General features: G+C 37.9%; 1 protein-coding gene across 6 annotated transcripts in view; it reads left to right on the top strand.

The window, feature by feature from the left end:
• Positions 1-19622, top strand: part of PPP2R3A (protein phosphatase 2 regulatory subunit B''alpha) — a 223965-nt gene that overhangs the window by 111383 nt on the left and 92960 nt on the right. For all 6 annotated transcript variants that reach the window (XM_025291381.3, XM_025291375.3, XM_025291369.3 and 3 more), the window contains one exon: positions 14424-14498. In XM_025291381.3, coding sequence (XP_025147166.2) covers positions 14424-14498 — 75 coding nt within the window. The remainder of the gene's footprint in view (positions 1-14423; positions 14499-19622) is intronic.

Here is a 19622-nt window from a genome sequence, read left to right as displayed (position 1 = left end):
AAAGTTGTTTATGCAAGGAGGAAAATAATACCAGATGGAAATACAAATCTACACAAAGGAATGAACTCCAGAAGTAGTAACTACATATATGTGATTTTTTATTATTCACATCTCTTTAGAAGAAAATTAACTCTTTAAATGAAGCTATCAACACTGCATTATGTTATTTCTAACATATGTTTAAGTACAATTTAACAACAATAGCATAAAGATTAGGAGAAGAGAAATAGAAGTATATTGTTATGGTTCACATATAATCCATAAAGTTGTTTAACATTTCTTGCAAGTAGATTATACTAAGTTAAAGATGTATGTTGTAACCTCTGATGTACCTCTGAAATAACAAGAGCTATAGCTATAGTTATAGCTAATAAGCCAAAAAAGGAAATAAAAGAATTATAAAGTACACTCAGTTAACCCAAATGGAGGCAGAAATGGAAGGACAAAAAGAAACAAAGGCTGGATGGGATAAGAGATTTAAACCTAACCATATCAATAGTCACCTTTAAGTGGTGTGCATATCCCTCAAAGGCAAATGTTAGACAAAAATACCAAGACCTAAAATAATATTAGACAAAAAAAACCAAGACCCAAAGATTAGACAAAAAACCAAGACCCTGAAAGAAACATAAAGACACAAACAGGTTTAAAAGTAAAAGGAGAGAAAAATATATATATCATACTAACACTGATCAAAAGAAGGCTCTTGAAGAAATGCAAATCAAAACTATAATGAGGTATAACCTCACACCAGTCAGAATGGCTATTAAAAAGTCTACAGATAACAAATGCTGGAGAAGGTGTGGAGAAAAGGAAACCCTCCTACACTGTGGTGGGAATGTAGATTGGTACAGCCAGTGTGGAATACAGTACAAAGGTTACTCAGAAAACTAAAAATAGAGCTGCCAGCAACCCACTGTTGGGCACATATTTGGAAAAGACAAATACTCTTAACTTGAAAAGATACATGCACCCCAATGTTCATAGCAGGACTGTTTACAGTAGCCAATACGTGGAAGCAACCTAAATGTCCATTGGCAGAGGAATGGATAAAGAAGATGTATATAATGAAGTGAAGTAATGTCATTTGCATAGATATAGATGGACCTAGAGATTATCATACTCAATGAAGTAAGTCAGATAAAGGTGGATATCATATGCTGTCACTTGTATGTAGAATCTTAAAAAATGATACAAATGAACTTATTTAGAAACAGAATCACAGACATAGAAAACAAATTTATGGTACTGAAGGGGAACCAAGGCAGAGGTGGGGATAAATTAGGAGCTTTGGATTAATAGATCCACATACTATATATAAAGTAGATACACAACAAGGACCTACTATATAGCACAGGGAACTGTATTCAACATCTTGTAATAACCTACAATGCAAAAGAATCTGAAAAAGTATATATTATATATATATAAAATAAGTAACAAGGATATACTGTAAAGCACAGGGAATGATGGCCATTTTCTGGTAATAATCTATAATGGAATATAATCTGCAAAAATTCTGAAACTAACATAACACTGTAGATCAACTATACTTCAACAAAAAATTAAATGAAAAAAATAGCTGATACAAATTTGTAAAATAAATGTCTATATTCTAAAAGATAAAGAGATAAAAGACAGGACCATCCCCATAAGGGAAATATAGTTAAGAAACAAACAGTTGTTGTTTAGTTGCTTATCTGACTCTTTTGCAACCCCATGATCTGTAGCCTGCCAGGCTCCTCTGTCGATGGGATTTCCCAGGCAAGAATGATGGAGTGGGTTGCCATTTCCTTCTCCAGGGTATCTTCCTGACCCAGGGCTTGAACTTGTGTCTCCTGCATTGTAGTTGTCTCCTGTATTGCAGGCGGATTCTTTACCACTAGCCACTAGGGAAGCCCCAGACAGGAAAATGTTAATTCTCACTAGAAATCAAAGAAATGTAAATGAAAGTAGTCTGAAGATAACAATTTACACATTCTAAAAGGACCCGCCAAAAAGTTGAATGTTAATATCCAATGATGGTGAAGTTGCCCAGAAACTGACTCATACATTCATTGACAGCCATATTGTTCCCACCCTTTAGCCAGAAGTGTTATGGCTAAGAACTCAAGAAAGAAATAATTTGGCAAAAGCAGAAAAATCCCTCCACATTCTTCTGATTTCTGAATGTTGGAACTCCCAGGGCTGACCCCTCTGACACCTCTTTTCCATGTACACACTGTTTGGAGGATCTCACCTGTATACCCAGACCTGTCTCCTCATGGATCTGTAAGAAGAAAGCAGACCCCAGTAGAGATTTCCCAGTGGGTAGGGAGTGGAGGATTTTGAAGGCACTTCAAGGGCTCTGAACTTAGTCAAAAGGGCTCTGAAGACAGGGGGCCAGAGAGAACCCTAAAGCAAGTTTGGTCAAAATATTAATTTCTTACATTGTTAATAACCAAATGTCCCAGGCTTTATCTGCTGGGGAGTAAGGATGAGGTCCCCAGGAATTCTCTCACTGCAGTACCCCTCAGCTTTCCTGCAGGCCCCCAGAGTTCATATGCCTTGACACCCACCTCCAAAGTCTGAGAATTATTTTTGCAAGGTAACCCATTCATATTTTGACTCCTTCACTGAAGTCCATGTAAGGGAGCAAAATTTGCCTCCCAAAATATCTAGATGTAATTATTTCAAGCTGAAAACAATCAAAGCCCAAAAAACTCAGAAAAAACCTTGACCATCTCCCTAGCTGCCTAAAAAAATTTAGATAGAGGACCTCTTCCTGGAACAGAGTGATCAGAGCAATCAGCAGAAATCTCTGCAAAGAATATGCACAAAGTATGCTGAGCGAAACTGAGCAGGGCCTAGAGATCACAGTCCACTCTGTGTCCTCCTGTCCTGTTGTTTGCCCAGCAAACCTTTGTTTATCAAACACTGCTTTTCCATCTTCACGTGAATTGCTTTCCTCCCCTTTGAAGTCCCAAACCACCACCTCCAACATCCACTAGTGTCTCTTGCTGAAGATGGTATTTAAAGTAAGAGCTTTGGCCATTTTGCCTACTTACTCAGTTTTCCTGGGTCTCTCCCATGTGTACACATTATTAAACTTCTGTTTAATTTTTTGCCTGTTAAAAGAAAACTCTTATAAATAAATGGGAGGCTTTCCATGCTCATGGATTGAAAGACTTACTGTTTTTAAATGCCCATACTGTCCAGAGCAATCTATAGATCAGTGTAACCTCTATCAAAATCCCAGCGGTTCCATTCTGCTATTCCCTGGCAGGTACCATTTCTGTTCTCTGCTTCTATGAGTTTGACTATTTTAGATACCCTATATAAGTGGAATCATGGAGATGTTGTTCAGTGAGTATAAAGTCTCAGTTATGCAAGACAAGTAAGTTCTAGAGATCTGTTGTACAACATAGTGCCTCCTTTCACTAACAATACTGTATTGTGCACTTGAATTTTCATTAGACGGTAGCTTTCATGTTAAGTATTATCAAAAAACAAACAAAAAAAGGAGAAGCACAGGGAAAGTGCTGGAGATGATGGATATATCTGTTGCCTTGATTGCAGTGGTGGTTTCCTAAGGTATGTGCATTTATCCAGACTCAGATAATTGTATATATGTACAGTTTTTGTATATCAATTATACCTCAATAAAGTTGTTTTAAAATACCAGTGGTATTTTTACAGAAGTGGAAAAAACAGTTCTAAAATTCATATGGAAGTTCAAAGGACTTGGAATAGCCAAAACAATCCTGTAAAAGGAGAATAAAGCTGAAGTCTCACACTTTATGACTTCAAAATATATTACAAAGACACAGCAGTCAAAACAGGATGGTACTGGCATAAATACAGACATGTAGACCAATGGAACAGAATAGAGAACCCAGAAATCAAATTCTTGCTTATATGGTCAAATGATCTTCAGTGTTGCCAAGAGTAACAGTGAGGAAAAGATAATCTCCAACAAATGGTGTTAGGAAAACTGAATATTCATATGCAAAGGAAAGAAGTTAGACCATATCTCATAGCATGTACAAAAATTAAAATGGATTAAAGACCTAAACATAAAACCTCAAACTATATACCTTTTAAAAGAAAACATAGGGAGAAACTTTATGATACTAGTTTTGACAATGATTTTTATGGATATGACACCAAAAGCACAGATAACAAAAGCAAAAGACAAAATGGGATTATATCAAATTTTAAACTGTCACAGCAAAGAAACAGCACAGGGAAAGGCAACCTACAGAATGGAAGACATATTTGCAAACATATCTGGATAGGCTACTATCCAGATTATATAAAGAACTCCTGTGACTCAGTAACAACAAACAAGTAAACAAGTAACCTGAATTTGAAACAACCAAAGGACTTGGATAAACACTTCTCCAAAGAAGATAAAATGTCACATAAGCATATGAAAAGATGTTCAATATCATTAGGCAGGGGAATACAAATTAAAACCACAATGAGATACCACCTCACACCCATTAAGATGGCTACTGTTTGTTTTTTTTTAAGTGTTGGTAAGGATGTGGAGAAACTAGAATACTGTTAAGAATGTAAAATGGTATAGCCACTATGGAAAATAAAACAGAAGTTCCATATGATCATCAATACTACTCCTGGGTATACATCCAAAAGAATCGAAAACAGAATCTCAAAGAGATGTGTACATCAGTGTTGATAGCAGCATTATTCACTCTAGCCAAGAGGTGGAAGTGATGTAAATGTCCATCAGTGGATGAATGGATTAAGGAAATGTGGTATATATATATACAACAGAATATTGTTTACCTTTTTCAAAAAGAGAAATTTTGTCACATGAAGCAATAGATTAATCTTGAGAACGTTATGCTAAGGGAAATCAGCCAGTCACAAAAAGATGTATACTGCATGACTCCACTTACGAGGAATCTAAAGTGGTCAAATGCATACAAATAGAAGAATAGTGGTTTCCAGGGGCTGGAGGGAGGATGAAGTCAGAGTTCACTGTGTGATGAGTGTAGACTTTCAGTCATGCAGGACTGAGTTGGATGGGAAGTGGGGAGAATCTGGTGATATCCCAGATTGTGCAAGTGATTGACAATATTGTAGTCTGTTAACTATAGTTATTTGCACCCCAAAATATCTGGATGTAATTGTTTCAAGCTGAAAACAATCGAAGCCCAAGTGATTGACAATATTGTACTGTAGGTGATTGTGCAAGTGATTGACAGTATTATACTCTACACTTGTAAATTGTTGGGAGGATGAATCCTATGTTTTCTTTGCCACAAAAAGAAAAGAAAAAGCTGGGTCACTATATTAATGTCAAAGTAATTTTTAGAGAAAATAATATTGCTGGGGAATGGTAAAGGGGTCAGTTTATCAGGAGGATATAACAATTCTAAATGTTTATACACCTAATAACAGAACTTCAGAATGCATGAAGCAAAATCCAATAGAACTGCAAGGATAAATCCACACTTATAGTTGTAGATTTCCATGTGCTGCTCTTAATAATGAATAAAACAAGTAGAGAGAAAATCAGTAAGGATACATAGAACACTTACAAGACTATCAACCAACCTGACCTAATAGACATTTACATTACACTTCACTGAACCACAGCAGAATACACATTCTTTTAATTTTTTCCTGTGAAATCTTTATACATTTTGTTCTTTCCCTACATGTTATCTTTTCTACTTTATCAGTTCAGTTCAGTTCAGTCACTGAGTCATGTCTGACTCTTTGCGACCCCATGAATCGCAGCACTCCAGGCCTCCCTGTCCATCACCAACTCCCAGAGTTCACTCAAACCCACATCCATCGACTCGGTGATGCCATCCAGCCATCTCATCCTCTGTCATCCCTTTCTCCTCCTGCCCCCAATCCCTCCCAGCATCAGAGTCTTTTCCAATGAGTCAACTCTTCGCATGAGGTGGCCAAAGTACTGGAGTTTCAGCTTTAGCATCATTCCTTCCAAAGAAACCCAGGACTGATCTCCTTTAGAATGGACTGGTTGGATCTCCTTGCAGTCCAAGGGACTCTCAAGAGTCTTCCCCAACACCACAGTTCAAAAGCATCAATTCTTCGGCGCTCAGCTTTCTTCACAGTCCAACTGTCACATCCATACATGACTACTGGAAAAACCATAGCCTTGACTAAACAGATCTTTGTTGGCAAAGAAATGTCTCTGCTTTTTAATATGCTATCTAGGTTGGTCATAATTTTCCTTCCAAGGAGTAAGCGTCTTTTAATTTCCTGGCTAAAGGACACTAGGAATCTGAGTAAGAAGGTATGGGTTCAAGCATACCCTTGTCATATAGAATATACATACCTTTAACTCATACACAGAATATTTCCCAAGATAGACTATATTCTGACCATAGAATAAATCTCAACAAATTTTAAATATTCAGTTCACTAAATATGTTCTCTGACCATAATGGAATTAAATTAGGAACAATAACAGATCTATGAAAAATTCCTAAATGTTTGATAAATAACAACTTTTAAATAACCTATGGGTCAGAGAAGAAGAAATCAAAAGGAAAATTAGGAAATATTTTGAAATGAAAATACAGATATCAAAATTTATGGGATGCTGCTAAAGCTGTATTTAATAAGTGAGTTTAGCAAGGTTACAGATACATGATCAATATATGAAACTCAACTTTCTATATACTAGCAACACATAATTGAAAATAAAATCTTTTAAATACCATTTATAATTCTTCACCAAAATATTAAATAATTGGAAGGAAAGTTATGACCAACCTAGACAGCATATTAAAAAACAGAAACATTACTTTGCCAACAAAGGTTCATCTAGTCAAGCCTATGGTTTTTCTAATGGTCATGTATGGATGTGAGAGTTGGACTGTGAAGAAAGCTGAGTGCCAAAGAATTGATGCTTTTGAACTGTGGTGTTGGAGAAGACTCTTGAGAGTCCCTTGAACTGCAAGGAGATCCAACCAGTCCATCCTAAAGGAGACCAGTCCTGGGTGTTCATTAGAAGGACTGATGCTGAGGCTGAAACTCCAATACTTTGGCCACCTGATGTGAAGAGTTGACTCACTGGAAAAGACTCCGATGCTGGGAGGGATTGGGTCAAGGAGGAGAAGGGGATGGCAGAGGATGAGATGGCTAGATGGCATCACCAACTCAATGCACATGAGTTTGAGTGAACTCCGGGAGTTGGTGATGGACAGGGAGGCCTGGCGTGCTGCGATTCATGGGGTCCCAAAAAGTCAGACACGACTGAGCGACTGAACTGGACTGAACTGAAACCTGTAGAAAAGAAGCCCAAAATAGAATATAAACAATAACAAATGAACTCTATTACAAATGGGTAACACAACTACATTAAAGAAGATAAAAGAAGATAAGGAAAGAGCTAAATAACCTTGGAAAATAATATTTTCACTGGATACTCTAAAGACCAAATACTGTAGTCTAGTTAGTAAATTACTTTCTCAATGGAGTAATGGTTAGCAATTCTATTAAAAGTTACAAAGGAAAGGGGGAACCTTGCATTATTGAGTTAAAATTATCTGTATGATTACATAGTTTTTAATACATATAGATATAGAAAAATACAAGTATATGGGTATGTATGAACTGATACACATACATGTATTCCTAGTTGTGTCTACTAAGAGGATTCGGTAGCAATGACACCCTAGTAGAAACGAGCACTCCTAGCCCCCAGATTTGGTTCCAAATACCATTCTCCAGTAAAAGGAATCAGGGCTGCTTGGAGAAAAGGTTGATTCTCAGGTGGGAGCATAGACAATATAAAATGAGCCTGCACTATTTTGTGATACCAGAAAATATGGAAGTGTTCACAAAAGGATGGGGTATGTCAGGAGGACAAAGGAGCCAACCTAACAGCTCCCAGAGACCAAAGCTAGCTCAATTTGAGCAGCAGAATAATATTAGTATTTTATGATGCTATTGATAAACTGATATAATCCAACACAATGATAGTATTGGATTATAACCCATAGAATGAAATAAACACCCATGAGTCTATACTGACATAAATTGAACAAATAAATACAAGGAAAGGACAGCTCTTCCTTATAGAAAAATTTCAGTTAACAAATGTGGAGGGGATGAGGGGAAAAGCAAAGTAAACATCACTATATAAATTTGGTCAGTCAGTCAGTCAGTTCAGTCGCTCAGTCGTGTCCGACTCTTTGCGGCCCCATGCATCACGGCACGCCAGGCCTACCTGTCCATCACCAATTCCCGGAGTTCACTCGGACTCACGTCCATCGAGTCAGTAATGCCATCCAGCCATCTCATCCTCTGTCGTCCCCTTTTCCTCTTGCTCCCAATCCCTCCCAGCATCAGAGTCTTCTCCAATGAGTCAACTCTTCGCATGAGACGGCCGAAGTACTAGAGTTTCAGCTTTAGCATCATTCCTTCCAAAGAAATCCCAGGACTGATCTCCTTCAGAATGGACTGGTTGGATCTCCTTGCAGTTCAAGGGACTCTCAAGAGTCTTCTCCAACACCACAGTTCAAAAGCATCAATTCTTCAGCACTCAGCTTTCTTCACAGTCTAACTCTCACATCCATACATGACCATAGGAAAAACCATAGCCTTGACTAGATGAACCTTTGTTGGCAAAGTAATGTCTCTGCTTTTCAATATGCTATCTAGGTTGGTCATAACTTTCCTTCCAAGGAGTAAGTGTCTTTTAATTTCATGGCTGCAGTCACCATCTGCAGTTATTTTGGAGCCCCCAAAAATAAAGTCTGACACTGTTTCCACAGTTTCCCCATCTATTTCCCATGAAGTGATGGGACCAGATGCCATGATCTTCGTTTTCTGAATGTTGAGCTTTAAGCCAACTTTTTCACTCTCCACTTTTACTTTCATCAAGAGGCTTTTTAGTTCCTCTTCACTTTCTGCCATAAGGGTGGTGTCATCTGCATATCTGAGGTTATTGATATTTCTCCCGGCAATCTTAATTCTAGCTTGTGCTTCTTCCAGCCCAGCGTTTCTCATGATGTACTCTGCATATAAGTTAAATAAGCAGGGTGACAATATACAGCCTTGACGTACTCCTTTTCCTATTTGGAACCAGTCTGTTGTTCTAAATTTGGTAAACAGCACTATAAAAATGCCACAGTCAATTTCTATAAATGGCTGCTAATATTTGTGGGCAAAAATTTGCAGAGAAACAGGATATTGACAGAGTCTCTAAGTATCTCCTCCATGATATTTATCAACTGCTAAAGGAACGTAATAATTTTATGGTGGCAGACCCAACAGATACCACTTTAACTAAGTATATTCAAAAATTAATACAAGTTGTAAGACCTGTCAACACCACATACTCCTTATATGACTGAAAAGGACACATCACTTCCGTGGTAAACTCACTAAAAGTGTATAACTTTAATCATAAGAAAATACCAGACATGCCACATTGAGAGACATTCTACAGAAAAACTAACCAGAACTCATTAAAGTGTCAGAATCATGAAACATAAGGAAAGACTGAAGAACTGCCATGGATTGGGATAGCAATGAGACACAAGAACTAAATGCAGTTAGGATCCTGAAACAGAAAAAAAAAAAAAGACTTTAGGGGGAAAGCTGGTAGATTTTGAATAAGATCTGTAGTTTAGTATTGCTGCTGCTGCTAAGTCGCTTCAGTCATGTCTGACTCTGTGCGACCCCAGAGAAGGCAGAGAGACAGCAGCCCACCAGGCTCCCCAGTCCCTAGGATTCTCCAGGCAAGAACACTGGAGTGGGTTGCCATTTCCTTCTCCAGTGCGTGAAAGTGAAGTCACTCAGTCGTGTCCGACTCGTAGTGACCCCGTGGACTGCAGCCCACCAGGCTCCTCCATCCGTGGGATCTTCCAGGCAAGAGTACTGGAGTGGGTTGCCATTGCCTTCTCCGGTAGTTCAGTATCAGGTTGGTACAAAAGTAACTGCGGTTTTGGATTGTGAATTTTAAATCATTATAACTAGGCTCAAACACATCTTTATCAATCAAAATAGGAACCATTACAGTCAACACATTTTTGCCATCAAAAAATGTTTGTTTATTCCTGTAGCATAAAAATCTGTGCTTCAGGATTCAGTAAACTCTTGGAAAGTATTTTCTGCCTCCCGCTGGTTGTGGAAACATTTTCCTTGCAAAAAATTGTCAAGATGCTTGAAGAAGTGGTAGTTAGTTGGCAAGAGGTCAGGTGAATAGGGCAAATGAGGCAAAAATTTGTAGCCCAATTCGTTAAACTTTTGAAGCGTTGGTTCTGCGACGTGTGGTCAAGCATTGTCATGGAGAAGAATTGGGCCCTTTCTGTTGACCAGTACTGGCTGCAGGCATTGCAGTTTTTGGTGCATCTCATCAATTTGCTGAACATACTTTTCAGATGTAATGGTTCGCTGGGATTCAGAAGGCTATAGTGAATCATATGGGCAGCAGACCACCAGACGGTGACCATGCCTTTTTTTGGTGCAAGTTTGGTTTTGGGAAGTGCTTTGGAGCTTCTTCTTGGTCCAACCACTGAGCTGGTTATCACTGGTTGTTGTATAAAGTCCACCTTTCATCATGCATCACAATTTGATTGAAAAATGTTTCATTGTTGTTGCATAGAATAGGAGAAGACGACACTTCAAAACAATGATTTTTTTTTTCAGTCAGCTCATGAGGCAGTCATTTATCAAACTTTTTCACCCTTCCAATTTGCTTCAAATGCCGAACGACCATAGAAAGATCGATGTTGAGTTCTTCAGCAACTTCCCATGTAATTGTAAGAGGATCAGCTTCGATGATTGCTCTCAGTTGGTTATTATCAACTTCTGATGGCTGGCCACAATGCTCTTCATCTTCAAGGCTCTCATCTCCTTTCCAAAACTTCTTGAACTGCCACACTGTACTGTATGTTCATTAGCAGTTCCTGGGCCAAATGTGTTGTTGACATTGGTAGTTGTCTCCACTGCTTTACAACCCATTTTGAACTCAAATAAAAAATCACTGAAATTTGCTTGTCTAACATCATTTCTGGAGTCTAAAATAAATATAAAATAAGTAATTAGTCATAAAGCAAGAAATGTGCATTAAGATGATAACCACTTTTATTTAAAAATGTATTCCAGTATCAAACAACAAAGTTCAACAGAGTGAAACCGCAATTACTTTTGCACCAACCCAGTATTACATCAATGTTCATTTCTTAGTTTTGATAATTGTACTGTGGTTTGTTCAGTTCAGTCGCTCAGTTGTGTCTGACTCTATGCGACCCCATGAACTGCAGCACGCCAGGCCTCCCTGTCCATCGCAAACTTCCAGAGTCCACCCAAACCCATGTCCATTGAGTCAGTGATGCCATGCAACCATCTCATCCTCTGTCGTCCCCTTCTCCTCCTGCCCTCAGTCTTTCCCAGCATCAGGGTCTTTTCCATTGAGTCAGCTCTTCACATGAGGTGGCCAAAGTATTGAAGTTTCAGCCTCAGCATCAGTCCTTCCAGTGAACACCCAGAACTGATCTCCTTTAGGATAGACTGGTTGGATTTCCTGCCAGTCCAAGGGACTCTCAAGAGTCTTCTCCAACACCACAGTTCAAATGCATCAATTCTTCAGCACTCGACTTTCTTTCAAGTCCAACTCTCACATCCATACATGACCACTGAAAAAACCATAGCCTTGACTAGACGGACCTTTGTTGGCAAAGTAATGTCTCTGCTTTTTAATATGCTATCTAGGTTGGTCATAACTTTCCTTCCAAGGAGTAAGCGTCTTTTAATTTCATGGCTGCAATCACCATCTGCAGTGATTTTGGAGCCCAGAAAAATAAGTCAGTCACTGTTTTCACTGTTTCCCCATCTATTTGCCATGAAGTGATGGGACCGGATGCCATGATCTTAGTCTTCTGAATGTTGAGCTTTAAGCCAACTTTTTCACTCTCCTTTTTCACTTTCATCAAGAGGCTTTTTAGTTCTTCTTCACTTTCTGCCATAAGGATGGTGTCATCTGCATATCTGAGGTTATTGATATTTCTCCCGGCAATCTTGATTCCAGCTTGTGCTTCTTCCAGCCCAGCGTTTCTCATGATGTACTCTGCATATAAGTTAAATAAGCAGGGTGACAGTATACAGCCTTGATGTACTCCTTTTCCTATTTGGAACCAGTCTCTTGTTCCATGTCCAGTTCTAACTGTTGCTTCCTGACCTGCATACAGGTTTCTCAAGAGGCAGGTCAGTTAAGTTGTTACCATTATGAGAAGCTAGGAGAAGAACATAGGGAATCTCTCTGTAATATTTTTGTAATTTTCTGTAAGACAAATTATTTCCAAATAAAAATTTAAATAAGGTTCATTGGTTTTAGACTCTACTGGTAAATACAGTCTAAATAGCTAACTGCTCTGAGGAAACAAAGAAAAGAGATGTAACTGATGTGTTTCCATTCATGACTAGCCAATTAATAGATTATTTCTGTGGTAGCATTACTGTTGCCTCTGGTTATTAAATTAACAGTAATTATCTCCATTAGATTCTCTAGACTCATTTAAAATGTTTTAAAAACCTAATTAGAGAAAAAAAAACTCATTTCACATGCTAGTAAGGTAATAATGCTCAAAATCCTCCAAACTAGGCTTCAGTAGTATGTGAACTGAGAACTTCCAGGATTTAAAACAAGCTGGATTTAGAAAAGGCAGAGGAACCAGAGATCAAATTGCCAACATCCGCTGGGTCATAGGAAAAGCTAGAGAATTTCAGAAAAACATCTACTTCTGCTTCACTGACTACATTAAAGCCTTTGACTCTGTAGACAACAAATAGTGGAAAAGTCTTAAAGAGATGGGAATACCAGACTACCTTACCTGCCTCCTGAGAAGCCTGTATGCGGTCAAGAAGCAACAGAACCAGACATGGAAAAACAGACTGCTTCAAAAGGGGGAAAGGAGTGTGTCAAGGCTATATATTGTCACCCTGCTTATTTACCTTATATGCAGAGCACATCACGCAAAATGCCAGACTGGATGAAGCACAAGCTATAATCAAGATTGCCAGGTGAAATAACAATAATCTCAGATACACAGATGATACTACTGTTATGGCATAAAGTGAAGAGGAACTAAAGAGCCTCTTGATGAAGGTGAAACAGGAAAGTGAAAAAGTTGACTTATAACTCAGCATTCAGAAAACAAAGATCATGGCATCTGATCCCATCACTTCATGGCAAATAGATGGAGAAACAGTGGGAAACACCGACAGACTATTTTCTTGGGCTCCAAAATCACTGCAGGTGGTGACTGCATCCATGAAATTCAAAGACGCTTGCTCCTTGGAAGAAAAGCTATGACAAACCTAAACAGCATATTAAAAAAGCAGAGACTTTACTTTGTCAACAAAGGTCTGTATAGTCGAAGCTATGGTTTTTCCAGTAGTCGTGTATGGATGTGAGAGTTGGACCATAAAGAAGGCTGAGCGCTGAAGAATTGATGCTTTTGAACTGTGGTGTTGGAGAAGACTCTTGCGAGTCCCTTGGACTGCAGGGAGATCAAACCAATCAGTCCTAAAGGAAGTCAGTCCTGAATATTATTGGAAGGATTGATGCTGAAGCTGAAGCTCCAGTACTTTGGCCACCTGATGTGAAGAACTGACTCATTAGAAAAGACCCTGATGCTGGGAAGGATTGAAGGCAGGATAAGGGGACGACAGAGGATGAGATGGTTGGATGGCATCACTGACTCAATGGACATGAGTTTGAGCAAGCTCCAGGAGTCGGTGATGGACGGGAAGGCTGGCATGCTGCAATCCATGAGGTCTCAAAGAGTCGGATGTGACTGAGCAACTGAACAACAAAGAAAAAAAAAAACTATTTCAAGGTTTTAATGTTCAAATAGTCTTCTATGAGAACAGGATATCAGATTTAAAATAAATAAAAACCTAAATTGGAAAACAGATTTATCAAGACAGTGATTTTGATGAACATTAGCTGACTCACATACCTTAACATAAAGTTATTTGGCTACCAGGCTATTATTTTTTCCAATAATTTCCCATGTCTGCAGGTTAAGAAAGAATCATTCTAGTTGGCTTCTGTCTATCCTCCTTTTTGTGTAAATTTCACTTGGCAATCCCTAACAAGATCTATGGGATGAATTTCGCTGACGTGTGTTAGAATTGCGGCATGTACCTGTAAGACACTTGATTTACAAATCACCAGATATAGCCAGATTAACATTTTAACTTTCTTGAAGTATACTGTACATATCAAAGTCACACAAAAGTGTGCTTGTGAAATATTTGAGTTTAATAAAATACTAGTTAAATTTTAAGTGTATTCAGTATTGTGAAACAGCAAGTGTGCTCAACTGGCAAGTATTGTACAAGAGTTTAAAAAAATTCAGTATGTATCTTAGGGGGTTTTTTGGTATGTTTGTTAACTTAGTTATGATTTTGTTCTTTTTCAGGATGTGGTAGATACACATCCTGGCCTCACGTTCCTGAAAGATGCTCCAGAATTCCACTCCCGGTACATCACCACGGTAGGCTGAGTCCTTTTTTGTCTTAGTAAAACTCTTTAAGTTTCCTTTTTGTCACTGCCTAGTATCTAAGCGTTTAGATCTTTATGTAGAATGGGCCATAATGATTATTTTAAATGGGAGGAAATAAAATTGAATTAATTATTTATATCTCATTCACTTTTTCTATGTGCCTAGTGCTTAAGAAGTCTCTTGTATACAAAATCTAAGTGGTATACTCATTCTTTCTGGTCTCCATTAATATTGATACCCAGTTGATCTTTAGTATTTGCAAATAATACAAGAATTTTTCAACAGCCTTTTCCCAAAAAAAAAGATGTTATCTAGAGTACCTCAAAATTAGAACTGAGATGATAATGAGAAATGAGTATTTATAATCAGAAAATAAATCATGTAAGAATTTAAAATAACATAATCACAGTCTCCTGTTTTGCAAGGTGTTCTCATTCCGTTTCTCATGCACAGCCTCATTTGATCAGTCACAAGCAGGGCATGCATTATGGGTGAGAGCTCACAGGCCTGCAGCTCACACTGCAGCCACACCAGGTGTTCTCTGCCCTAGCTTCCAGATTATCTGTGCAAGAATTCCACAGATGAACCTCAGGGCACACCTCGCATTCACAGCCATACCCGGCTGATATGATCCCCACCTCTGGTTCAGATCTCCCAGTAAATAGGGCAGTCTCTTCTGAGGAAGACCCTCTCCTTCTTGGGGCACTTTTTGTTGTCTGTGGATTGTTGGGTTCTGTTGAATTACAGAATACTACCACTATTTTTTCTCCTGTAGGAACTTCATTATTTCCTTTTACATTGATTCTCTGATGACATAAAACTTTATAAGACTTCATTTGAACCGTAAGATGTCACTGCCACCTAAGACTGTCTTAGAAGTTGTTTTTGCTTGTAACCGCAACCCGACACTAAGCTACCTCTACCACAGTCACCCTGGCCCAGCTGGTCATCCTTGTTTCTCACGTGGATTCCCTCTAATTGGTCTCCCTGCTTATACCCTCATTGCCCTACAGCCTAGTCTCCCCAGTTATTCTTTGAAAATGTAAGTCAGATCATGTCACTCCTCTGCTCAAACCCTCCAGTGTTTCCCCATCTCATTCAGAATGAAAGCCAAAGTTCTTGCCATTATTCTCCATAACCCCCCACCCACCCACCCACACCCTCACAGTGCCTACTCTCTGTTACTTAAGCAACAGTTGTTCTCTCTGTTCCTGGAACAAGCCAAACCCACTTCTGCCTCAGGTGCTTTGTTTTTACTCTCTCCTCTGCCTGGAATGCTCTTCCTACAGATTGCTGCGTGACCCACTCCCTCACTTCATCCAGATGTGTGCTCAGACATTCCATTCTTAATGAGACCTTCCCTGATCACCCTCTGCCTTCTTCAGCTGTCTTCTCTCTCTGTCCCCTCCCTCTACTCTTCTTTTGTTTTGCTTTATTTTCCTTCTTAGTGCTATAACATCTGATATTTAAAATTTTTGTTTATTGTCCATGTCCTTCTCTATAACATAAACTCCATGAGAGGAGGGACTTCGTCTATATTTAGATCCTGCTGTATCTCTAATACCTGAAATAGGGCCTGGCACATAACAGATATACAGTAGGTAATTTATTGAGTGAGTAAGTGAAGTTATTCATGTGTAGAATTAAGAACTCTACATGTAACCATGGTTTCAATCCCAATGAGAATTACTGGATTCTGATTGTCGACTGTTCTGTAAACTCAGGGCATATTAGAATTCAGTTGGCCAAAAAGTTTTTTCAGGCTTTTCTGTAAGATGTAACAGAAAAACCTGAACAAACTTTTTGGTCACTCAATAATGTATTAGAATCTCAAGAGATTGAAAAGATCTTAATAATCTATTCCAATGTTCTGCCAGTTCAGAAAATGCTCTGTATAGGAATCATTTGAATTTGTTCTTAGAGAAGATGTTAAAGATCAGAATTATGAAAGCACAAATTTTCCTTTGTACTCTTTCTTTCTAGTTTGGTATTTACTAAAGTATGATCCCCAGACCTATGATAGACTGGGGTCATCTAGTGATCTCTGGTAGTTTTATGATTTCAGAATGAAAAGCCATGATACAGTTTTGTTTGCATGTAATTCACATTTTCTGAGAAATACTAGTATGTCAATCATTGACCAAGAAGAACTATATAGGTCAATTAACAGAATTCAGTTAATTTTCTGCTGACATATCCATGGTATTTGCATATTATTGTTTACTTTTTTAAATTTATACTTTATTGCTAGTATTATGCTACTTTAAAATCCCCTGTTCACAAAAATGAATCCAGTATAACTTGTTCATTTTGCTGCACAGAAGAAACTAACACAACATTGTAAACAATAAAAATTTTTTAAAGATGAATCCATTACTCAGAAGTTGTTGTAAAAGCATAAACTACTTATGATTAAATAGCGATAATGGGGCAGCTCGAAACAGCATCATAACGTAAGTAGTAAATTAGGTCCCACTGAGAACATAAAATGTGAATCTGTGTATACTGAGATAAGTGTAACCGCTTGTTTGTGATAATGTCATACTATCGTTGAAAACACCAAGGTGCCAATAAAAAAGTATCGCACTGAATAGAATTTTATTGGACTGATGGTCTGTTCTCCACAGTGTGTCTTCTATTATGAAATTTGGTCAGATAATGACATGAAGTCATTGAAAATTTTGTACTATATCAAAGTACAGTGAATCTTTCTATAAAAAATACAAAATAAGCTTTCTAATATGAAATTAATTTTCTTGCTAAAGGCATAACAGTAAGCAAATTTAGAAAAGTGTCATACTTTGCCCTACTCATGGCAAAGACAGACAACAGTATTTCCAAGAGACTTAAAAGATCAGCCTCAGAATTAATGACAAATGTCTCAAAAAAGAAAAATTAATTTATCATCTGACCCTACTGAATATAATTTCAATGGCATACAGCATAGGACGATTAATAGATTTTGTTCGCATGCTAGAGTTACTCAGTTATTTCACTTACAGTTGGAAGAAACTGCTGACAGCTTATGACTCAAGTATTAGCTTATGTGTGGCACATAAATGATGAAGAAAACTGGGCAACTTTTATTTTCCATTTATCAGGGAAAACCTGTGCTACAGGAGGAAAAGACTTTATATTTGTTTGTTTAGTTAATCTTAATTATTTTGTCAGCTGTTTTAGATTGGAAAGCTAGAACACCAACTATGCATATAGCAAATACCCAAAGTCACCCTTATTTCCAGAGAAGAGTTGACATTGAGTAATAAACCTTTTGATATTGAATGAAAATGGAAATTGGAAATACCTGCAAATTGTGACCCTTGAGTATGCATATTTGCATACCATGCAAAGAAATTACCAGTAAATAAGATTCTGCTTATCCTTATTGGCACATGCTGACTTTTGAGGAAAGAGGTAGGTTTTAAAATAAGCGATAAGATTGAAAATACTTTTTTGTAATATTGGTGCTGGCAGTAAAGATATTTCAGTGGCACCTAGTAGAAGGGCCAGGCTTCTGGCACTGACTTGTTCACCTGCATCCATGTCACCTATAAAGAGCAATCTCTGTAATTTCTGTGTCTGAGTTTGATCCCCTTGTCTAAAACTCTCTTGACGGAGCCACCAAACACATACTTCCATTCCTAAAAGTGTGAAAAGTATCAGTCACTCAGTCTTGTAACCAACTCTTTGCAACTTCATGGACTATAGCCTGCCAGGCTCTTCTGTCCATGGAATTCAGCAGGCAAGAATAGTGGAGTGGGTAGCCATTCACTTCTCCAGGGGATCTTCCCAACCCAGGGATTGAACCCAGGTCTCCTGCTTGCAGGCAGATTCTTTACGGTCTGAGCCACCAGGGAAGTCCCCTTCCATTCCTGGTGATCTAACATTGTGAATTAGAAATTTCCAATTGAGTAGATATAAAGAAAACTGATTTATAATTCAAATTGTCTGTCAAGTTGACTAGAGATCCCCTGGTGAAAAATTATCCAATTTCATTTCTGTCATTGGTAGTATGTAGTTATTCCTACTGCTATTAATTTTTACATTTTTTGATATTTTGATATTTTTCTTAATTTCTCTTAAAAACCTAAAACTGGTAGACCAAAAGTTAGGGGGGAGAAACTGCAATTAGTGTAGAGCCAGCAACTACATGCTCTTACCACTAGATGGTGCCGCTCCCTCGGTAAGTTAAAATGCTGAATCAGCGTTGTGGACTCCAGTAAACGTGCTGATACAGTGGGGCCACTGAATAAGGAGAGTTAGGCTATGGAGGATGGTATACATGTTCAGTTTTTTACAGTACGGGGCAAGTAGCTTATCAGATGCTAAAAAGAGGAAATTACTTGATATTCAAAATGTTGACAAATTTTAAAAATTCTGTCAGAACAAAAAATGAAAAAAGAATAAAATAAGCAAAAATTCAGACTCAAGTTTTATACTTTTAAGTATAACATAGTACCTCCATAAGTAATATAAAATATTTAAGTAGTATATATATAAAATTTAGGTAGATAGGAAACTTAGACTTTAAGATAATTTTATATTCAGAATCAAGAAATAAGGACAAAATCTAACAAAAAGAAAAGTTTGGTATAATAATATGTGTTGTAATTGACTTTAACTTGAGTAAAGGAACATGGAACTATGATAAAAGATATTCTTAATTTTTATTTTCACATACATATATATATAAAATTTCTGGCCTAAAATCCTCTATTCTCTGCCCTGAAGCTCCTCATTCAGAGTCTGAGTGGAGCCAGTAGAGAACTTACAAACATCAGCTAGTCCCTGCTCCCACCCAACATAGGAATCCTGTGAGTTTCTGCGTAAATAACTTGGTGAGAAGTAACTTCGCTACTTCATACAACCCATTGCTTAATAGGGCTAATTTTAGGAAACTCTTATTTACATTGAAGCATTTCTATCCAGTGGTTCTAGTAATTCCAGTTCTAGTTCTACACTGTGATACAATACAAAGCCAATCAACATCTTCCACCTGAGAGCCCTTCAGATTGTGATCACACCTACACTCTAGTCCAGTAGTATCTTTCACAATAATTTTGTATACAGTTCCCTGTTTTATATTTTCTGTGTATCTTATATGTAGCCTATCAA

Source organism: Bubalus bubalis, chromosome 1 (genome assembly GCF_019923935.1).
Source record: "Bubalus bubalis isolate 160015118507 breed Murrah chromosome 1, NDDB_SH_1, whole genome shotgun sequence".
Classification (NCBI taxonomy): Eukaryota; Metazoa; Chordata; class Mammalia; order Artiodactyla; family Bovidae; genus Bubalus; species Bubalus bubalis.
The sequence above is the reverse complement of the archived record's forward strand: the minus strand, read 5'-3'. Positions and strand labels throughout refer to the sequence as shown.